Consider the following 18,642-nt stretch of genomic DNA (forward strand, 5'->3'; position numbering starts at 1 on the left):
AAATGGTGAGTGACAGAGAAAGGGAGAGTAAGCGAGATAGACAGTGTGACAGAACGCGAGAAAGGGGGGTGAAGAGAGATATAAAGACACATCTATCAGCTAGATAAATCTAGCATCACCAGGCCTGTGTGGGCTGTAGTGCTGGTCACTGCCAGTGCTGCTGTTGAGGTCTGGTAAACACTGACCCGCTGAGAGCTAATCCAGCTTGTCTGGCCTCCCGCCGGCCCTACTTTCATCCTCGCTCAGCTGGACCCAACGTCGGCCAGACACAGATGTAGCAAGGCCCCAGATCGGTCATCACACCCCCATAGGATCCCCCTAAAGAACCCCTGATAGACCACATACACACCAGCCCATCCACAGCCCAGCCCATAGTCCTATAGACAGCCTTGGACAGCTTTAGACAGCCATGGACAGATGCAGAAATGCATAGATCGGAAGATACAGGTAGATAGATGAAGGATTATGTACGTGATTGATAGAACAGTGGGGGTGTTTGATGCTGTGTTGTCCAATTATCCTCAGTGTGATTGTGTGTTGCTGACAGTGACCTGAACATTGAGACTGAGGCGAGTTGGGTTGAAAACCACCGTGGTGTGTGTCCTGTCACACTGCTTTGTGTATCTGCTTGAATGTGTGTGGCTTTCCATGCTTGCTGAGAGTTGTTTTACACAGTGTGTTCAATAAAGGTGTGCTTTTCACCTCATCACACACACTGTCACACTGTGTGTGGGTCTGTCTGTGTTTGTGACAGAACAACCAGAGTCTATGACCAGTGTCTGGGGTCCATGTGGTCCTCTGGGATAATACTGCATGGACAGCAGCTGTCAATAGCCATTCACCCAGTAGAAAGTGCTTTATCTGCTCAGTAAATTACATAGTGCGGCGTGGGCCGCGGTTCAAGACAAACCGACCCCGCTCTTGTTGGGAGAAACAATAGACACAATGACTGCAATCAGCTATTCCAACAGCCATCTGTGTCGCAGCCGACTACAAAATACATTTCCATTACTCCCGGGCTGTGCACTATTAGCCCACTGTGCCAATGACTCCAAAGTGAGTTGGAGAGGTTATTGAAACACACACATTAGTTTCTCTGACCTCTCCCTGTCTGAAAAGCGATGTTTTTTTTCAGCATTTTTGGTTTGCGTTCTCAGTGTGGGTGGGTGTGTTTACAAACAAGTGAATGAAAGGAGGTGGTGGTTTGATAACTAGCTCAATGATGACTGTCTATTGTTATGTGACATCACACAGCATAGTGACAAAGTGTTAAAGTATGTAGTATCATTTTCATGTTGTCACACCAGTACCAGACCTAGGTTCAAATACAAGAAAAATATTTTCAAATATTTTGAGCGTTTACCCGGAGTGCCAGATGGGTGTGGTTTACAGTTGTGGGACTTTTGTATTGGTTTATTGAGCAAGGCAAGCCCAATCAGACACAGATAAAGTATTTTAATCTATTTTTAGGGTATTTGAAACCCAGGTCTGACCAGTACCATTGATCAAACAAAATGTTTATTTCCTTGACTATACCTTCCCTCACGGCTTCTCAAAACATTCACGGGAGCAATATGAGAAGCTGTCCACCATGCACAAGAACATGCAGAAGCTATACGAGAGCCTGGGCAGCTACTACGCCTTCGACCCCCACGTCCTCTGCGTCGAGGACTTCTTCGGTGACCTGGCCTCCTTCCGTACCCTCTTTGTGGTGAGTACAGCAAATATAGAGTACACCAGGCTTTCCCAAACCTTTTTGGCCTGCGACCCCATTTTGATATCGAAACATTTTTGCAACCCCAACGTATACAAAAAGTGATGTTCACTTTTTTAAATTGGGGTAATGACAGTCTATTACAAATCAGTCTGACAGTACTTTTGACAGTATTTCAATCTGAAAGAAGTATGGGTTGAAGTGACTGAAATTCATCAGGAGAAGGTATTGGGAAGTTCATCAGGCTATAATTTTGTATGATCGTCTTTCCGCAGGTCTGATTTAGTGCCTGGTCTTGTCCACTCTGTTCTAATGAGTCCTGCATGGCTTGTGGACATTGTAGAAGGAAACAGAAGACACATACATGTTCATGAGAGTCTTATATTTCAGTGATGGGGTCATAATATGTTGTAGCTTCTTCAAATGTGTCTCATCTTACCTGATTAGGACTGATTAGGAGAGGAGTTGGCAGCCCACGATGGGACCACTGGGCACCGGGGCTATGGTGCATGCATTTTGCACCTCTCAAGATGTAGTCCTACTGCTAATAAATTTAACAAAGCACGTTAGTTTGGCTAGCTAAATAGCTACTGCAATGAATAGCTAGATGCAGTTATGTCGATTACAGAAACTGTGAAAAGCTGGTGGACATGGAAATGTTCCATTCTCCTGATTGAAGGTCCGGGCGCCACTTGTATTAGACTTGCGCGCCCTTCGTCTCTGACTTTTCAGCTACACAGCCAACTTTCAACTACTACGACGGTCATTTCAATAAATGAATAACTAGCAATAAGTAGTTCAAAAAGAGGTAGCTAACCTTCGGCTGGCTGTCATGTTCTAGTAAATTAGTTTATGATAAATTTTTCAACAGTGATTATTACCCAACAAAGTAGGTAGGTTATAGCCACCAATTTAGCTCCCAACAGTGCATGCATCCATTGCATGATCAATGTGGCAAATGTGAAGCGCAAGCAATTGATCATATAGGCCTATGTGGATACTCAAGAAATATTTGTATTTTTATTTCTAGTATCAGATACCTATATGATTAGGCAGGTCCATCTTAATTCTGGTATTAGGCAATGGGCGATAGATTTCATAAAAAATATTCATCCTTTCCCCGGTTATTTCTATGGCCTCTGCTATAGTAATATGCTGGTTCCCCTACTAACGTCAAAGTTCATTGTTTCCAATGGCGTGTATTCATGGAGGCCTCTGCTATAGTAATATGCTGGTTCCCCTACTAACGTCAAAGTTCATTGTTTCCAATGGCGTGTATTCATGGAGGCCTCTGCTATAGTAATATGCTGGTTCCTCTACTAATGTCAAAGTCCATTGTTTCCAATGGCGTGTATTCATGGAGGCCAAGGGAAGCCAGGCTTGCCCAAAAAAATGTATCTTTCGTCTTTGTGTTTCATCATTTACCTTAAATTCGCAAGAGGCTGAATGTACCTCACAGGAGAAAGCATCTGAGCAAGCGAAACAGCGCCCTGCACGTGTAGGCACTCTATCTGATGGTGTCTGGTCCAAAAGAGTATGACATTGTTGCCACCCGTAGCATTGAATGCAAGGAAAGCCAGCGAACATTTGGCCTCCCTTGATTAAAAAAAGTATAAAATAGCCAATCAGCGTTGAGCTAACTGAGTGAGCTCAAATATAAATGGTCCTGGCGCACCCAAAAAAAGTGTATGACAGTTTGGATTTGTTTTCACTCCCATCAAATCGCATCGAGAGCATACGTCATTGACAGAAACAACTTGAATTGTTGCATCTCGTTGTTGTTGTCCTCCAGTGGCTAGCTAGCTTTGCGACTTGCGGTAACTCTCCGTGGTTCTAAATCAATCATTTTTAGTGATTCAAAAATGATCGTGCTTGACCATGCTGTAGGTCATGTAACCAATGTCCCCTATATTTGTTTCCAGCACTGAGCAAATTTCAGGTCTGCTTAGCGAAAAAACTTTAACATTTTGAAAATTCTGTGCAACTTCCAGCAGCAGCAAGTAGGCAACTGTGGCTATTTGATCAGAATGTAGGCCTAACAGAGTGTCTAACATTGAAAAAAATATGGACAAAATGCAATCCATAACATTTTAACATGGAAATAGCTATTCTATCGTTCTGCCTACGGTAGCAACCACTGTGTGGTGTTCAATGTACTGTAGGCCTACATTCCATGATATAAAAAAAATAAAAAAACATGCAGGGCTTGACATTAACCTGTTTATCCACTTGTCCTACAGACAAGAAGGTGACTGAAAATGTTGTGTTGTTTGATGCAAGCAATCACTTTACAAATTAAAATGCATTCTTTTTCTGACTACTTAGCTTATTCAAGCCTGTCTCAAAATACAACACTGCCCCTTTAAGACAAAACAAAGCTCTTTACCTGACTCGCTTTTCAAAGAAAATGTACATGTTTTGTGCTCTTGTGGGAAGCAATCACTCCCCTATTGCTGACTACAAATGATCTATAACTGGGCTAAAAAATCACCAACTAGCAAAGGATATGAACAAAATGCTAGCTACATGCAGCTCTCGCTTTGATCTCAAAACAAGGCCATCTACTCACGACTGTAATACAGTCCAGTTCAAAGTAAATCCATATATGGCAATGGTCTATTTGCATATACAGTGCATTCGGAAAGTATTCAGACCCCTCGACTTTTTCCACAATTTGTTATGTTATAGCCTTATTCTAAAATAGATTTTTTTGCAAATGTATAAACAATTCAAACTGAAATATCACTTTTACATAAGTATTCAGACCCTGTTGAAGCACCTTTGGCAGCGTTTACAGCCTTGAGTCTTCTTGGGTAAGACTCTACAAACTTGGCACATCTGTATTTGGGGAGTTTCTCCCATTCTTCTCTGCAGATCCTCTCAAGCTCTATCAGGTTGGATGGGGACCGTTGCTTCACAGCTATTTTCAGGTCTCTCCAGAGATGTTTATTTGGGTTCAAGTCTGGGCTCTGGCTGGGCCACTGGGACATTCAAAGACTTGTCCCGAAGCCATGCCTGCATTGTCTTGGCTGTGTGCTTAGGGTTGGTGTCCTGTTGGAAGGTGAACCTTCGCCTCAGTCTGAGGTCCTGAGCACTCTGGAAGCAGGTTTTCATCAAGGATCTCTCTGTACTTTGCTTCATTCATCTTTCCCTCAATCCCGACTAGTCTCCCAGTACCTGTCGCTGAAAAACATCCCCACAGCATGATGCTGCCACCACCATGCTTCACTGTAGGGATGGTGCCAGGTTCCCTCTAGATGTGACGTTTGGCATTCAGGCCAAGGAGTTCAATCTTGGTTTCATCAGACCATTTTGTTCTTGGTCACCTCCCTGACCAAGGCCCTTCTCCCCCGATTGCTCAGTTTGACCGGGCGGCCAGCTCTAGGAAGAGTCTTGGTGGTTCCAAACATCTTCCATTTTAGAATGATGTAGGCGGGCCTCCCGGGTGGCACAGTGGTCTAAGGCACTGCATCGCAGTACTAGCTGTGCCACCAGAGTTTTTGGGTTCGAGCCCAGGCTCTGTTGCAGCCGGCCGCGACCGGGAGGTCCATGGGGTGACGCACAATTGGCCCAGCGTCGTCCGGGTTAGGGAGGGTTTGGCCGGCAAGGATATCCTTGTCTCATCGCGCACTAGCGACTCCTGTGGCAGGCCGGGCGCAGCTAATTCCGCACCAGTCTGTGTAGAGTACGGGCTCATAAAAGGGTTGAATACAAAGTGTTGACAGTGCTCAGTAAGAACTTAAACATGAACTCACTCATAAAAACAGCAGCTCTTTGCTGTATTCGTTGACAGTCTCTCTCTCGTCATGGTTTTAAACGTTTTGAAATCTCACAGTATCAACTTTGTTGTAGCTTTCTTTTATGCCTGTTACGTTATTGCAGACACATTAATCTGAGCCATCCGATTGGTCAGCAGTAGACCTATAGTGCACTTGATTTGTCCTCCGGGCCCGCCGGGAAGGTTCTAAAGGCAACAGTTTGAATCGGGTGCACCTACCTCCAACAGCCCGAGACGAATAAAAAAAAAAGTAGGAACATAATGCTTTATCGTTGGGTTTTTACTAGGATTGCCTTGGAGATCGACCAGTTTTTGTATCAACATTTCAGGTTTTTATAATAAACAAATGTCATTACAGGATTGCATATTACTTTCCATGGCACAAAATGTTCTTCAAAAGTAGCTAGAATTCATATAGGCCCAATATGGGCTTTATCTCAATCAATTTAGAAATAATACTATTTTCTGGTGTTCCTACATTTTGTTGTGCTCCTAACATTAAGTTGGGAGCACCAGTGTTACCAATGAAAATGTTTAATTTACAGCTCTGCTGTTGAGTCACCTTTATGTGATGCTGAGGTACGTTAGTGTCCATTGACTTCCTACTGTACTTCAACTCAACATTGACTTTAGTAAGACGTAGTCCTACTGTACATCAACTCAACCTTGACTTTAGTAAGACGTAGTCCTACTGTACGTCAACTCAACATTGACTTCAGTAAGTTGTAGTCCTACTGTACATCAACTCAAGGACAAGATTCCTGAGTCACCTATATGTGATGCTGAGGTACGTTAGTGCCCATTGACTTCAGTAAGACGTAATCCTACTGTACTTCAACTCAACATTGACTTCAGTAAGACGTAATCCTACTGTACTTCAACTCACCATTGGCTTTAGTAAGTTGTAGTTCTACTGTACTTCAACTCAACATTGACTTCAGTAAGACATAGTCCTAATGTACTTCAACTCAACATTGGCTTTAGTAAGTTGTAATTCTACTGTACTTCAACTCAACATTGACTTCAGTAAGACGTAGTCCTAATGTACTTCAACTCAACATTGGCTTTAGTAAGTTGTAGTCCTATTGTGCTTCAACTCAACATTGACTTTAGTAAGTTGTAGTCCTATTGTGCTTCAACTCAACATTGACTTTAGTAAGTTGTAGTCCTACTGTACTTCAACTCAACATTGGCTTTAGTAAGTTGTAGTCCTACTGTACTTCAACTCAAGGACAAGACTCATGAGGTAACAACAGCATCAAGTCTATTCCTTGAGAGAGGGCACGTGAAGCACATGTCAAGTCTCTCTATTCCTTGAGAGGGAGCACAGGTAAATGCTGCACTAAAGAAATATGTAAAAAAATACCAACAGCAGTGGAGGAAAGCTTCACTCAATCCTTTCATACTTCTATCTCATGCCATTAAATCCTCGGCTCATGCATTTGACTATCTCAGAACTAAGAAAGTTGGTCCCGTTTTAAGACTAGGTGGTGAATTAACTTATTTCATCCAGAGTTGACAAATAAATTTGCCTGACAGACCTGGGAGGCTGATGACACAGGGGCGGGCTTATAGGACAGATTAAAGCATACATAAACTGTAGCTGCTTCCCAAATGAAACCCTATGCCTTTCATAGTGCACTACTTTTGACCAGGCCACCATTTGGTACGCAGCCTGTGCCTGAGAATGGAATGTATAATGTATCATGGAAGCGTGTAAGTTCCACACTGATAAAAGAGACTTTGGAAGCTTCTTATCCCCTTTAAATGGACACGGAAAGAAAAGACAGTGCCTCCGCCTTCGGTGCTTCAAAGAGCCAAGCAGGTCTTAAGCAGGTAGAGGGGTGGGGAAATTCTGTTGAGGTCTGGGCTTATTGAAACTCTGAAGAGCTTGGAACCGTGGAGGCTGGCTCTTCCTATTCTAAACATTATTTCTGCATAAGTGTAATAGATGTATTACCTCCCACTGTTTTCAAGGAGCTAGTTAGTAGTATCCGGGTTTCTCTGAATACAATGACTAAGAATTATATCGTGGCAATATGGTTTTACCACCTTGATAATATAAATACACTATATATACAAAAGTATGTGGACACCCCTTCAAATGAGTAGATTCGGCTATTTCAGCCACATCCGTTGCTGACAGGTGCATAACATCGAGCACACAGCCATTCAATCTCCATAGACAAACATTGGTAGTAGAATGGCCTTACTGAAAAGCTTAGTGACTTTCAACGTGGCACCATCATAGGACACAACTTTTCCAACAAGTCAGTTTGTCAAATGTATGTCCTGCTAGAGTTGCCCTGATCAACTGTATGTGCTGTTATTGTGAAGTGGAAACATCTAGGTGCAGCAACGGCTCAGCCGCGAAGTAGTAGGCCACACAAGGTCACAGAATGGGACCGCCGAGTGCTGAGGCGTGTAGAGCGTAAAATATTGTCTGTCCCCAGATGCAACACTGCCGAGTTCCAAACTGCCTCTGGAAGCAACGTCAGCACAAGAATTGTTCATCGGGAGTTTTATGAAATGGGTTTCCATGGCCGAGAAGTCGCACACTAGCCTCAGATCACCATGCGCAATGCCAAGCGTTGGCTGGAGTGGTGTAAAGCTCGCCGCCATTGGACTCTGGAGCAGTGGAAACATGTTCTCTGGAGTGATGAACCACGCCTTACCATCTGGCAGTCTGACGGACGAATCTGGGTTTGGAGGATACCAGGTGAAGGCTACCTGCCCGAATGCATAGTGCCACGTTTGGTGGAGGAGGAATAATGGTCTTGGGCTGTTTTTCATGGTTTGGGCTAGGCCCCTTAGTTACAGTTTGGTGAAGGCCCTTTCCTGTTTCAACATGACAATGCCCCCGTGCACAAAGCCAGGTCCATACAGAAAATGGTTTGTCGAGATCGGTGAGGAAGAACTTGACTGGCCTGCACAGAGCCCTGATCTCAACCCCATCCAAAACCTTTGGAATGAATTGGAACTCTGACTGCGAGCCAGTCTTAATCGCCCAACATCAGTGCCGACCTCACTAATGCTCTTGTAGCTGAATGGATGCAAGTCCCCTCAGCAATGTTCCAATATCTAATGGAAAGACTTCCCAGAAGAGTGGAGGCTGTTATAGCAGCAGATGAGGGACCAACTCCATATTAATGCCCATGATTTTGGATTGAGATGTTCAACGAGCATGTGTCCACGTACTTTTGGCCATGTAGTGTATAGATGTTTTCTTTGGAAATGAACAATACTTTATTAAATTTTTTGTTCTCAGAAATGGTATTCAAAGTCATGTACAGTAGGACCAAATTGAGACAAATTACTTATAATGACCCAATTATAAACTAAATAATGTGCGTGAGTATGACTACATTTCCTGGAACAATCTTTTTTTGAGAACACTCAAAAATCATGTATTGTTAATTTCCAAAGAACACAGAAACTGCTTGCTTTGGATATATTTAGATTATCAAGGGAGTAAAACTAAACCATGATCAGTTGACATCAGTATATAAACACAAAACCTCAAGGAAAATATCCAGGAAAGTAGTACAGAGTAAATGCTACAACAGTAACATCTTTCCAGTTTATTCACAAACACAGATATGACATTTATTGGAATGAATGTGAGGTGAGTCTAAAATAAAATGTCAGAAAACACATTCATCATAAAAATTAAAAGCCCAGAATGCTCAAGAGGGATATTTGTGGACCAAGACAAACTCAAACGGTGAAGAACAAAGCAGAGACCCTACCTCCCGGGAAGAAGTCTCTTAAACATTTATTTAACTATTTTCTCCCTCCGTCTCTCCCTCTCCTCCCAGTGCCCCCAAAAATGTAATGTGTCAGGATGATGACACGATGTCCAGAAGATATGCTCAAAGTCTTCCAAACCTATTAGTGTGAATGGCAAGGTCTTCTTGTCTGTCTCTTCTCTCTCTGTTCTCTCTTCTCTCTCTCTCCCCACCCCTCCTTCCCATATGTATAACTAACTTTCATTCTCGTGATCAAAGAGTACCAGCGTTCGACACGGCGCTCCCCCAAGGATTTGCTGTTGCGCAGCCTCTAAAAGGAGACGTCCGCTAATAAATTAATTATTCTCTCAAGCAAATAGCTCTTTATGAATAAGTTATTACTGATTTAGACTTCAATGCCAAGGAGTAGGAGAGGTCTGGGGAAGTGGGGGGTTGAGTTGAGGGTTGGGATAGAGAGTGAGGGTGTTGTTAGTGTATAAAATAAACAATCCTCCGACGACCAGCGACTGTAATATTTCTGTTATTCCCTCTGGTTTTCCTTTCTTGCCGGGAGACCCATTTAACAGATGCTTCAATGCTTCTAACTTTCAGGAATGTTTGGTGATCGATGCATTCATTCTGGTTGTTGTTTGTTTTTCTACCGGTAAAACTGAAAGAATGTAGACGTTTCCTCTGCAGCTATAGATGCTAGCTAACAGCCCTTCCCCTTTGCACCATGCTAAGCTTGGCTAGCCAGTAGCAGCCTAGCGGGATATTGTGAATCTGTCTTGGGGAGGGTATTTATCCTTTGGCTACGCTAACGGTACGTTCCTTGCATCACCATCACTTACCTTACAGCCACTGAGGGTATATATCATTCTGAACCAGCCATAGAGATACAGCAAATGGATATTGTAACTGGTCGGCAGTTGGGGTCATTAAGGAAATTCATATTCACAACAGATACCTCATTTAACTTTCCAATTGATTTTACGCTGACACCCATTCAACATGCACAGCAAATGTTCATGGTATGTTCTTCAAGTCATTGAGGCTAAACATTCATTCGGCGGTATCACAGAGCGTTGTTTGGCCTTTGTAATACATTCATTACACACAGGGGCATCCCAGATAATAAAGACCTTGATTGGAATGCTACTTTCCTCTAAATTGCTTTGACTAAAAAGCCTCTGCTTAATTCAACGCCGACCGACATGAGGCATTTAAGTCAACGCAATGACTGACAGCCATCATAGAGCTAACTACAACAGATAAGAGAATCCATTAGCCAGGTTTTTTTTCTACTCTTGACGAGGCCAATAAAAATAATTTTATTTTGGCTCAGGAATTCCATATATGTAAAAATACCCAGACAATTCTTTTATTTTAATGCAGCTGCCATATTTGGAGATGGAGTCGGGGGTGAAATGCAGTCAACCAGCTCTATGTGTGTAATCCTGACTCGGAGCAGAGAGGAGGATCTCTGTATTAACAAGTTAGCAAAGCCTGGGCAGGTGGATGTTGAGCTAACAGTCTTAGTCGTTAATTGACTGAATAAGACCAATAAAGCCAGACTAATGGGTGTAGGGTTGCAAGAAGGAGCATCATCACATAATCTTAGCGATCAAATTATGATGGCCAGAGTGTGTGTGTGTGTGTGTGCGTGTCGTTGTGTTTGCGTGACGTTGTGTGTGTGCGCAAACAAGCGTGTGTGTAAGTTTGCGTGACCGAGTGTGTGTTCCTGTGTGTGTGTGTGTGTGTGTGTGTGTCCGTCTTTTCAGGGCCTTTGGCTCGATCTCAAAAGCATGCTAATGCCCTGACACAGACAGTATGAGGAGTCATCATGACGATAATGGTACTGGTAATATGATGCCTCTCCTCCCACTACACTTTCCCTGTTACTGCTGCTTCCTCCTTGACAGCTGCAACAGTAATCCTCTAACACACACACTAGGTTTATCCAATATATATTTGCATAGACACGGGCTCTCAGTGATAAAGTCATTGATATACACACTGCAAGCATTGTTCAACCTAAACTGGTCACCAGATTTCAATTTATTCAGGATAACCCTCCAATAAAGGAAAAAATATTGTTTTGTGTCTTAAAGACAACCAAGTTAGTGTATTTGTACCTCATAAGTTCCTGACACAATTTCATTAGAAGCTGGCACATACAGCAACAGATGGCTGATAAACACTTAGGCAGCCCAAGGTTCTGTTGTGCTACAGTGATCATGTTAGTCAAATCTACAACATCTATTTGTTTGTGTGTGTGTGTGTGTGTGTGTGTGTGTGTGTGTGTGTGTGTGTGTGTGTGTGTGTGTGTGTGTGTGTGTGTGTGTGTGTGTGTGTGTGTGTGTGTGTGTGTGTGTGAAATCAGTGGTGCAACAGAAAGGAGCAATTAAAATAGCTCTGTTCCAATATCCACACTAGCATATACCACTTGGTATGAAGCAATGTATTGGACATGCATTCTATTTACAGACAAGCAAACAGTCTCTGGACTGGGCAAACGCATGTATAGGAGCAGAAGCTGATAGGGGTGAGCAGTAAACAAGTCATGATTTATTGAATTGAATTGAAGAAGAACCTGAAAGGGGAATGTCTTCTGGCCCATGCTCAGTGCAGGGGATGTTCAGAAAATGGCACTGAAATTCTCCAGCCAGGTGAGGAGGTCAGAGCGCTCATAAGTCTACATCTCCACAACACAGGGCAGAGAACAGAGAGAAGGCCTCAGTATCACTGCAGCCCTTGTCCATATTGGGTCCTGGTAAAAAATTACACACCACACACACACACACGCAATCCCTCTTGTGCCGGTAGCAGCAGTGCCAATTACCATTTAGTACCATGGAGAGTGACAAAGTGTCGATGCACAAAGTCAGCCATTTTGGGGATGGATGAGACCATTCTGGTAACTACGGCTGTAGTAATACAGTAGTCACCCCCTAAAAAGGAACTTAGTAGCTATCTACATGAAGCAACTTCTTTATATGCATTTTCTACAGCAAGATGATATCACTTAATGCTTCGTGCCTCGTTATAATTATGAGCTAGCTTGCTAATTATCTTTCGGATAGCGAGAATTAAGAATACACAGCAGGTTTATGTGATAGACGCTGTAGTTTTTAGTTTTACCCTCCCCACTCAGACCACTCCCAGGGAGTCCAAGCAAATGTTTTGCTTAAGAAATTGCTCTCTGTAAAGAAGCTTTTTTTGTTTCTTTTTGACCATTTTAATTGAGAACAATCACAGTAAGGTATTAATTGATACCTAGAAATTATTTGATATGGAGATAAAAATGGCTGCGATGTTCCAATGAACACAGAGAGTTTTAAGTTAGGGTTTTTTCCTCTCTAACTCTCTCTAAACACAATTACCCTCTCTCTCGCCCTCTCTCTCTCCCTCTCCATCCCTCTCTATCACTCTCTATCTCCTCCTCTCTCTCTCAATTCAATTATGGGAAACATGTGTTATCATTGCCAAAGCAAGTGGAGTAGATAATATACAAAAGTGAAATAAACAATAAAAATGAACAGTAAACATTACACTCATGTACAAATGTACAAAATAAATATGCATAAATATGGGTTGTATTTACAATGGTGTTTGTTCCTCACTGGTTGATATTTTCTTGTGGCAACAGGTCACAAATCTTGCTGCTGTGATGGCACACAGTGGTATTTCATCCATTAGATATGGGGGTTTATCAAAATTGGGTTTGTTTTCTAATTCTTTGTGGATCTGTGTAATCTGAGGGAAATATCTGTCTAATATGGTCATACATTGGGCAGGAGGTTAGGAAGTGCAGCTCAGTTTCCACCTCATTTTGTGGGCAGTGTGCACATAGCCTGTCTTCTCTTGAGAGCCAGGTCTGCCTACGGCGGCCTTTCTTAATAGCAAGGCTATGCTCACTGAGTCTGTACATAGTCAACGCTTTCCTTAAGATTGGGTCAGTCACAGTGGTCAGGTATTCTGCCACAGTGTACTCTCTGTTCAGGGCCAAATAGCATTCTAGTTTTCTCTGTTTTTTTGTTAATTCTTTCCAACATGTCAAGTAATTATCTTTTTGTTTTCTCATGATTTGGTTGAGTCTAATTGTGTTGCTGTCCTGGGGCTTTGTGGGGTCTGTTTGTGTTTGTGAACAGAGCCCCAGGACCAGCTTGCTTAGGTGACTATTTCCCAGGTTCATCTCTCTGTAGGTGATGGCTTTGTTATGGAAGGTTTGGGAATCGCTTCCTTTTAGGTGGTTGTAGAATTTAACGGCTCTTTTCTTGATTTTGATAATTAGTAGGTATCGGCCTAATTCTGCTCTGCATGCATTATTTGGTGTTCTACGTTATACATGGAGGATATTTTTGCAGAATTCTGCATGCAGAGTCTTAATTTGGTGTTTGTCCCATTTTGTGAATTCTTGGTTCGTGAGCGGACCCCAGACCTCACAACCATAAAGGGCAATGGGTTCTTTAACTGATTCAAGTATTTTTAGCCAGATCCTAATTGGTATGTCGAATTTTATGTTCCTTTTGATGGCATAGAATGCCCTTCTTGCCTTGTCTCTCAGATCGTTCACAGCTTTGTGGAAGTTACCTGTGGCGCTGATGTTTAGGCCAAGGTATGTGTAGTTTTTTGTGTGCTCTAGGGCAATGGTGTCTAGATGGAATTTGTATTTGTGGTCCTGGCGACTGGACCTTTTTTGGAACACCATTATTTTTGTCTTACTGAGATTCACTGTCAGGGCCAAGGTCTGACAGAATATGTGCAGAAGATCTAGGTACTGCTGTAGGCCCTCCTTGGTTGGAGACAGAAGCACCATATCATCAACAAACAGTAGATATTTGACTTCAGATTCTAGTAGGGTGAGGCCGGATGCTGCAGTCTTTTCTAGTGCCCTCGCCAATTCGTTGATATATATGTTGAAGAGGGTGGGGCTTAAGCTGCATCCCTGTCTCACCCCACGGCCCTGTAGGAAGAAATGTGTGTTATTTGCCTATTTTAACCGCGTACTTGTTGTTTGTGTACATGGATTTTATAATGTCGTATGTTTTTCCCCCAACATCACTTTCCATCAATTTGTATAGCAGACCCTCATGCCAAATTGAGTCGAAGGCATTTTTTAAATCAACAACGCATGAGAAGACTTTGCCTTTGTTTTGGTTTGTTTGTTTGTCAATTAGTGTGTGCAGGGTGAATACGTGGTATGTCGTATGATAATTTGGTAAAAAAGCCAATTTGACATTTTCTCAGTACATTGTTTTCACTGAGGAAATGTACGGGTCTGCTGTTAATGATAATGCAGAGGATTTTCCCAAGGTTGCTGTTGACGCATATCCCACGGTAGTTATTGGGGTCATATTTGTCTCCACCTTGGTTCCAAATATTGGGGAAGGTGTTAGAGTCTTAGTATAGCCAATTGGAATTTGTTGTCTGTATATTTGATAATTTCATTGAGGATACCATCAACTCCACATGCCGTTTTGGGTTGGAGGGTTTTTATTTTGTCCTGTAGTTCATTCAATGTAATTGGAGAATCTACTGGGTTCTTGTAGTCTTTAATAATTGATTCTAAGATTTGTATTTGATTATGCTGTTTGTTCTTTTTTATAGAGTCAAACAGATTGGAGAAGTGGTTTACCCATACATCTCCATTTTAGATAGATCATTCTTTGTGTTGTTGTTTTAGTGTTTTCCACTTTTCCCAGAAGTGGTTAGTGTCAATGGATTCTTCAATTACACTGAGCTGATTTCTGACGTGCTGTTCCTTCTTTTGCGTAGTGTATTTCTGTATTGTTTTAGTGATTCACCACAGTGAAGGCGTAGACTTGGGTTTTCCGGGTCTCCATGTTTTTGGTTGGACAGGTTTCTCAATTTCTTTCTTATATTTTTGCATTCTTCATCAAACCATTAGTCGTTGTTAATTTTCTTTGGTTTTCTATTTGAGAATCAATTTTTCTATTTTTAGATTTGATAGGGAAGCTGAGAGGTCAAATATACTGTTAAGATTTTCTACTGCCAAGTTTACACCTTCACTATTACAGTGGAACGTTTTGTCCAGGAAGGTGTCTCTCTCTCTCTGTCACTCTCCCTCTCTCTCCATTATTCCTTCTCTGTCTCTCTTTATCTTTGCCTTTGTGTGAGTTTTTCTCCTCCTTCTCTTTCTCCACCCCCCGCCCCCTCTCTCTGTCTCTCTCACTCTCTCTCTCTCTCTCTCTCTCTCTCTCTGTCTCTGTCTCCGTCTCTCTCTCTTTCTCTTTCTCTCTCACTTTCTCTCTCCGTCTCTCTATCTCTGTCTCTCTCTCTCTCCCTCCATTATTCCTTCTCAATATGTCTCCCTTTATCTTTGCCTTTGTGTGAGTTTTTCTCCTCCTTCTCTTTCTCCACCCCCGCCCCCTCTCTCTCTGTCTCTCTCACTCTCTCTCTCTCTCTCTCTCTCTCTCTCTCTCTCTCTGTCTCTGTCTCTGTCTCCGTCTCTCTCTCTTTCTCTTTCTCTCTCACTTTCTCTCTCCGTCTCTCTATCTCTGTCTCTCTCTCTCTCTCCCTCCATTATTCCTTCTCAATATCTCTCCATTTATCTTTGCCTGTGTGTGACTTTTTCTCCTCCTTCTCTTTCTCCACCCCCATGCCTCTCTGTCTCTCTCTCTCTATCTGTCTCTATCTCTGTCTCTATCTCTGTCTCTCTCTCTCTTTCTCGCTCTCTCTCCGTCTCTCTATCTGTCTCTCTTCCTGTCCATTATTCCTTCTCTATATGCCTCTCTTTATCTTTGCCTGTGTGTGACTTTTTCTCCTCCTTCTCTTTCTCCACCCCCCCGCCCCTCACTGTCTCTGTCTCTTCATCATTGTCATCTCACAAGGAGACAGTGACAGTGGGGGCTCTTGTCCTTGGACTTGGGAGCCAAGGCCCCACTTTTGACAGGCATGATGAGCTACTTGTTCCTTCCACACGATCCCCGTAATACCTGAGTCTTAGCCGGGGAGGGGATGTTTGTCTGTCAACGCTCATTATATCAGAACACAGAGGAGGACAAAGGACGCAAGAAGGCACTCACACACACTTGCAAGCAGACATGCACAAACACACACTTGCAAGCAGACATGCACAAACACACACTTGCAAGCAGACATGCACAAACACACACTTGCAAATCCACAAATGTCCAAACAGTCACATACATGCATGCACATTTACACATGCACCCAGTCACGCACACTCACGCACATTCCAGGAAGAGGTATGTCATGCCTGCGCCACATTCCTGGGGTGAGAGAACCTTTGTGGGCTCCAAAGCTCGTGTGGTAGTGTCTTCTTCCTCCCTTTCTCTCTCCTGGTGTCAGAACAGCCCTGTGCAACAGGAGATCCCCCCACTGTTTCCCCTTCCCTTCCCTGACACCTTGGTGACATTTTCGCCAGTGAAGAGGGCAGAGTGATATCTCTCTCCTTTCCCTTCTCTCTCTCTCCTGCATTGGGAGACTGGTTCACTGCAGTGCCACACTCTGTTCCCCACCATCTTTGTCGTGAAGACTGAAAAATACTCACAATACAGTCCACACTGTGTACGTGCAATATGCACTCTTAGGTCATCGACATTAGTCAGGCATAAAAACAAGACAACGGAGAAGCAATAAGAGTCTCAAGACAAGACACTATATGTAGTTACCTTCTATAGTAGAACATGTGTCCTCATGCCTGTATGTCCATTCCCTCTACAGGAAGCAGTGAAGGACAACCACAAGAAGAGGGAGATGGAGGAGAAGATCAAGAGAGCCCGACTGGCCAAGGAGAAAGCGGAGCACGCGAAGCAGGAGCGCCAGCAGAAAAAGAAGCAGCTGATTGACATGAACAAAGGTACACCACTTCTTCTGTCACTTCTAGAGAGAGAAAGAGAGACAGACAGAGAGCAATGGAGAGTGTTAGAGAGAGACTGTGTGTGTGGGGGGGGACTGTGTGTGTGTGTGTGTGTGTGTGTGTGTGTGTGTGTGTGTGTGTGTGTGTGTGTGTGTGTGTGTGTGTGTGTGTGTGTGTGTGTGTGTTTGAGAGAGTGTATATGTGTGTGTGCGTGTGCGCACAATTGTGTGTGTGTGTTGAGGGGTGTGTAGCGTGTGTGAGGGTTGAAGCACTGAACTGTACCTCACATTGAGTCTAACTGCAGGGGGTGGGAGATGCATCTTTATCACTGAGAAGAAATCACATGCTTCGCGTGTGTTTTATCCTGTCTCTATTTAATAGCAAACAACAGTGTGGTATAGCATCCATATTCATATGTTTTGTTCAATATTCATATATGTATTATTGATATCGATGTTATGATGATTGCTAATAATAGTAGTCATAGTAGTAGGCAAATAGTTACAGTACTAATACTACAGTATTAGTCATTGTAGTACAGAAAATTGTATTTTCAGATAGCTATGTAAAAAAAAAAAAGTATATTTGAACCAAGGTATAAGTAGTACTATTTGTAGTTATAGTCATCACCCTAGTAGTACCAGTAGAAATAGTCACAGTTACATCAAAGCCTGGCAGTTCCTGTGTGAATCCCTATTATGTCATTGTGTTCGTCACTGTGGTGGCTGTTGGGTGTAGCTCAGCTCTGTGGGGTGACGGGCAAAGAGCTGGCCGCCTGCCGCCAGTGACGTGGTGATGTAGGGATCTCAAGTCCACTGGCTTTGTAGAGCAGACAGTTGATAGGACATGCACATCACACAGAATCACACATACATTCATGAGGAGGCCCTTTTTTTCACCACACTAGTCACATGCTATTAAAACATTTAACAACCCTGGATGGCTAACATGGAGTTACAATTTTTATTCAGACTTTTTCAAACATAGAAATGGAAGAGAAATGAGAGGATAATCATTTTGAAATGTTCACAACCGTAAAACTTCAAGTGAGACATTTATTATAGTTACAGGAAGTTTAAGAGAGATTTGTTGGAAGTTATTTCCCCCAACTTCCTGGTTTCGATTTGGACTTGGATTACTTTCTCTCTCCGACTCTGTCCCAGCCGGGTTGTTTATAGCTTATCGTTTTGACCGACTGCCTTTTTATCTTTCTCATAAACAGTGTAATGGTGGTGAAAACGCTATTGATTATTTCAGACGGCACAGTTATTCAGACATGGCAAATAGCAATAGAGATCTCTGTGCCCTATTACTGAAATGACATTGAGACAGGCAGAATGTTGTGCCTAGAGGCCTTGGGGGGCTGGGAACCAGTCAGCGTGGTCTTTTTTGTTATTTTCTGACAAACACACTGGGATTTTTTACAATCCACCAGTTTCAAATGTCACAGCTAGCCGAGGACCTTTCTGTAGCTCTGCTGTGTTCAGCAATGTGACAAGCCGCTCCAAGTCACTCTCCATCACACACTGCTGCTCTAACTCTCTGCCAGATAATTGATGCATGCAACTTTTTCAAG

The 18,642-nt window shown here is 42.9% G+C and overlaps 1 protein-coding gene across 5 annotated transcripts in view; it reads left to right on the plus strand.

Moving 5' to 3' along the window:
* diaph2 (diaphanous-related formin 2) overlaps positions 1–18,642 on the plus strand; it is a 754,395-nt gene that overhangs the window by 624,480 nt on the left and 111,273 nt on the right. For all 5 annotated transcript variants that reach the window (XM_082975098.1, XM_082975097.1, XM_082975100.1 and 2 more), the window contains 2 exons: positions 1,546–1,711; positions 16,931–17,066. In XM_082975098.1, coding sequence (XP_082831224.1) covers positions 1,546–1,711; positions 16,931–17,066 — 302 coding nt within the window. The remainder of the gene's footprint in view (positions 1–1,545; positions 1,712–16,930; positions 17,067–18,642) is intronic.

The sequence above is a fragment of the Salmo salar genome, chromosome 05, assembly GCF_965601325.2.
Source record: "Salmo salar chromosome 05, fSalSal1, whole genome shotgun sequence".
Lineage (NCBI taxonomy): Eukaryota > Metazoa > Chordata > Actinopteri > Salmoniformes > Salmonidae > Salmo > Salmo salar.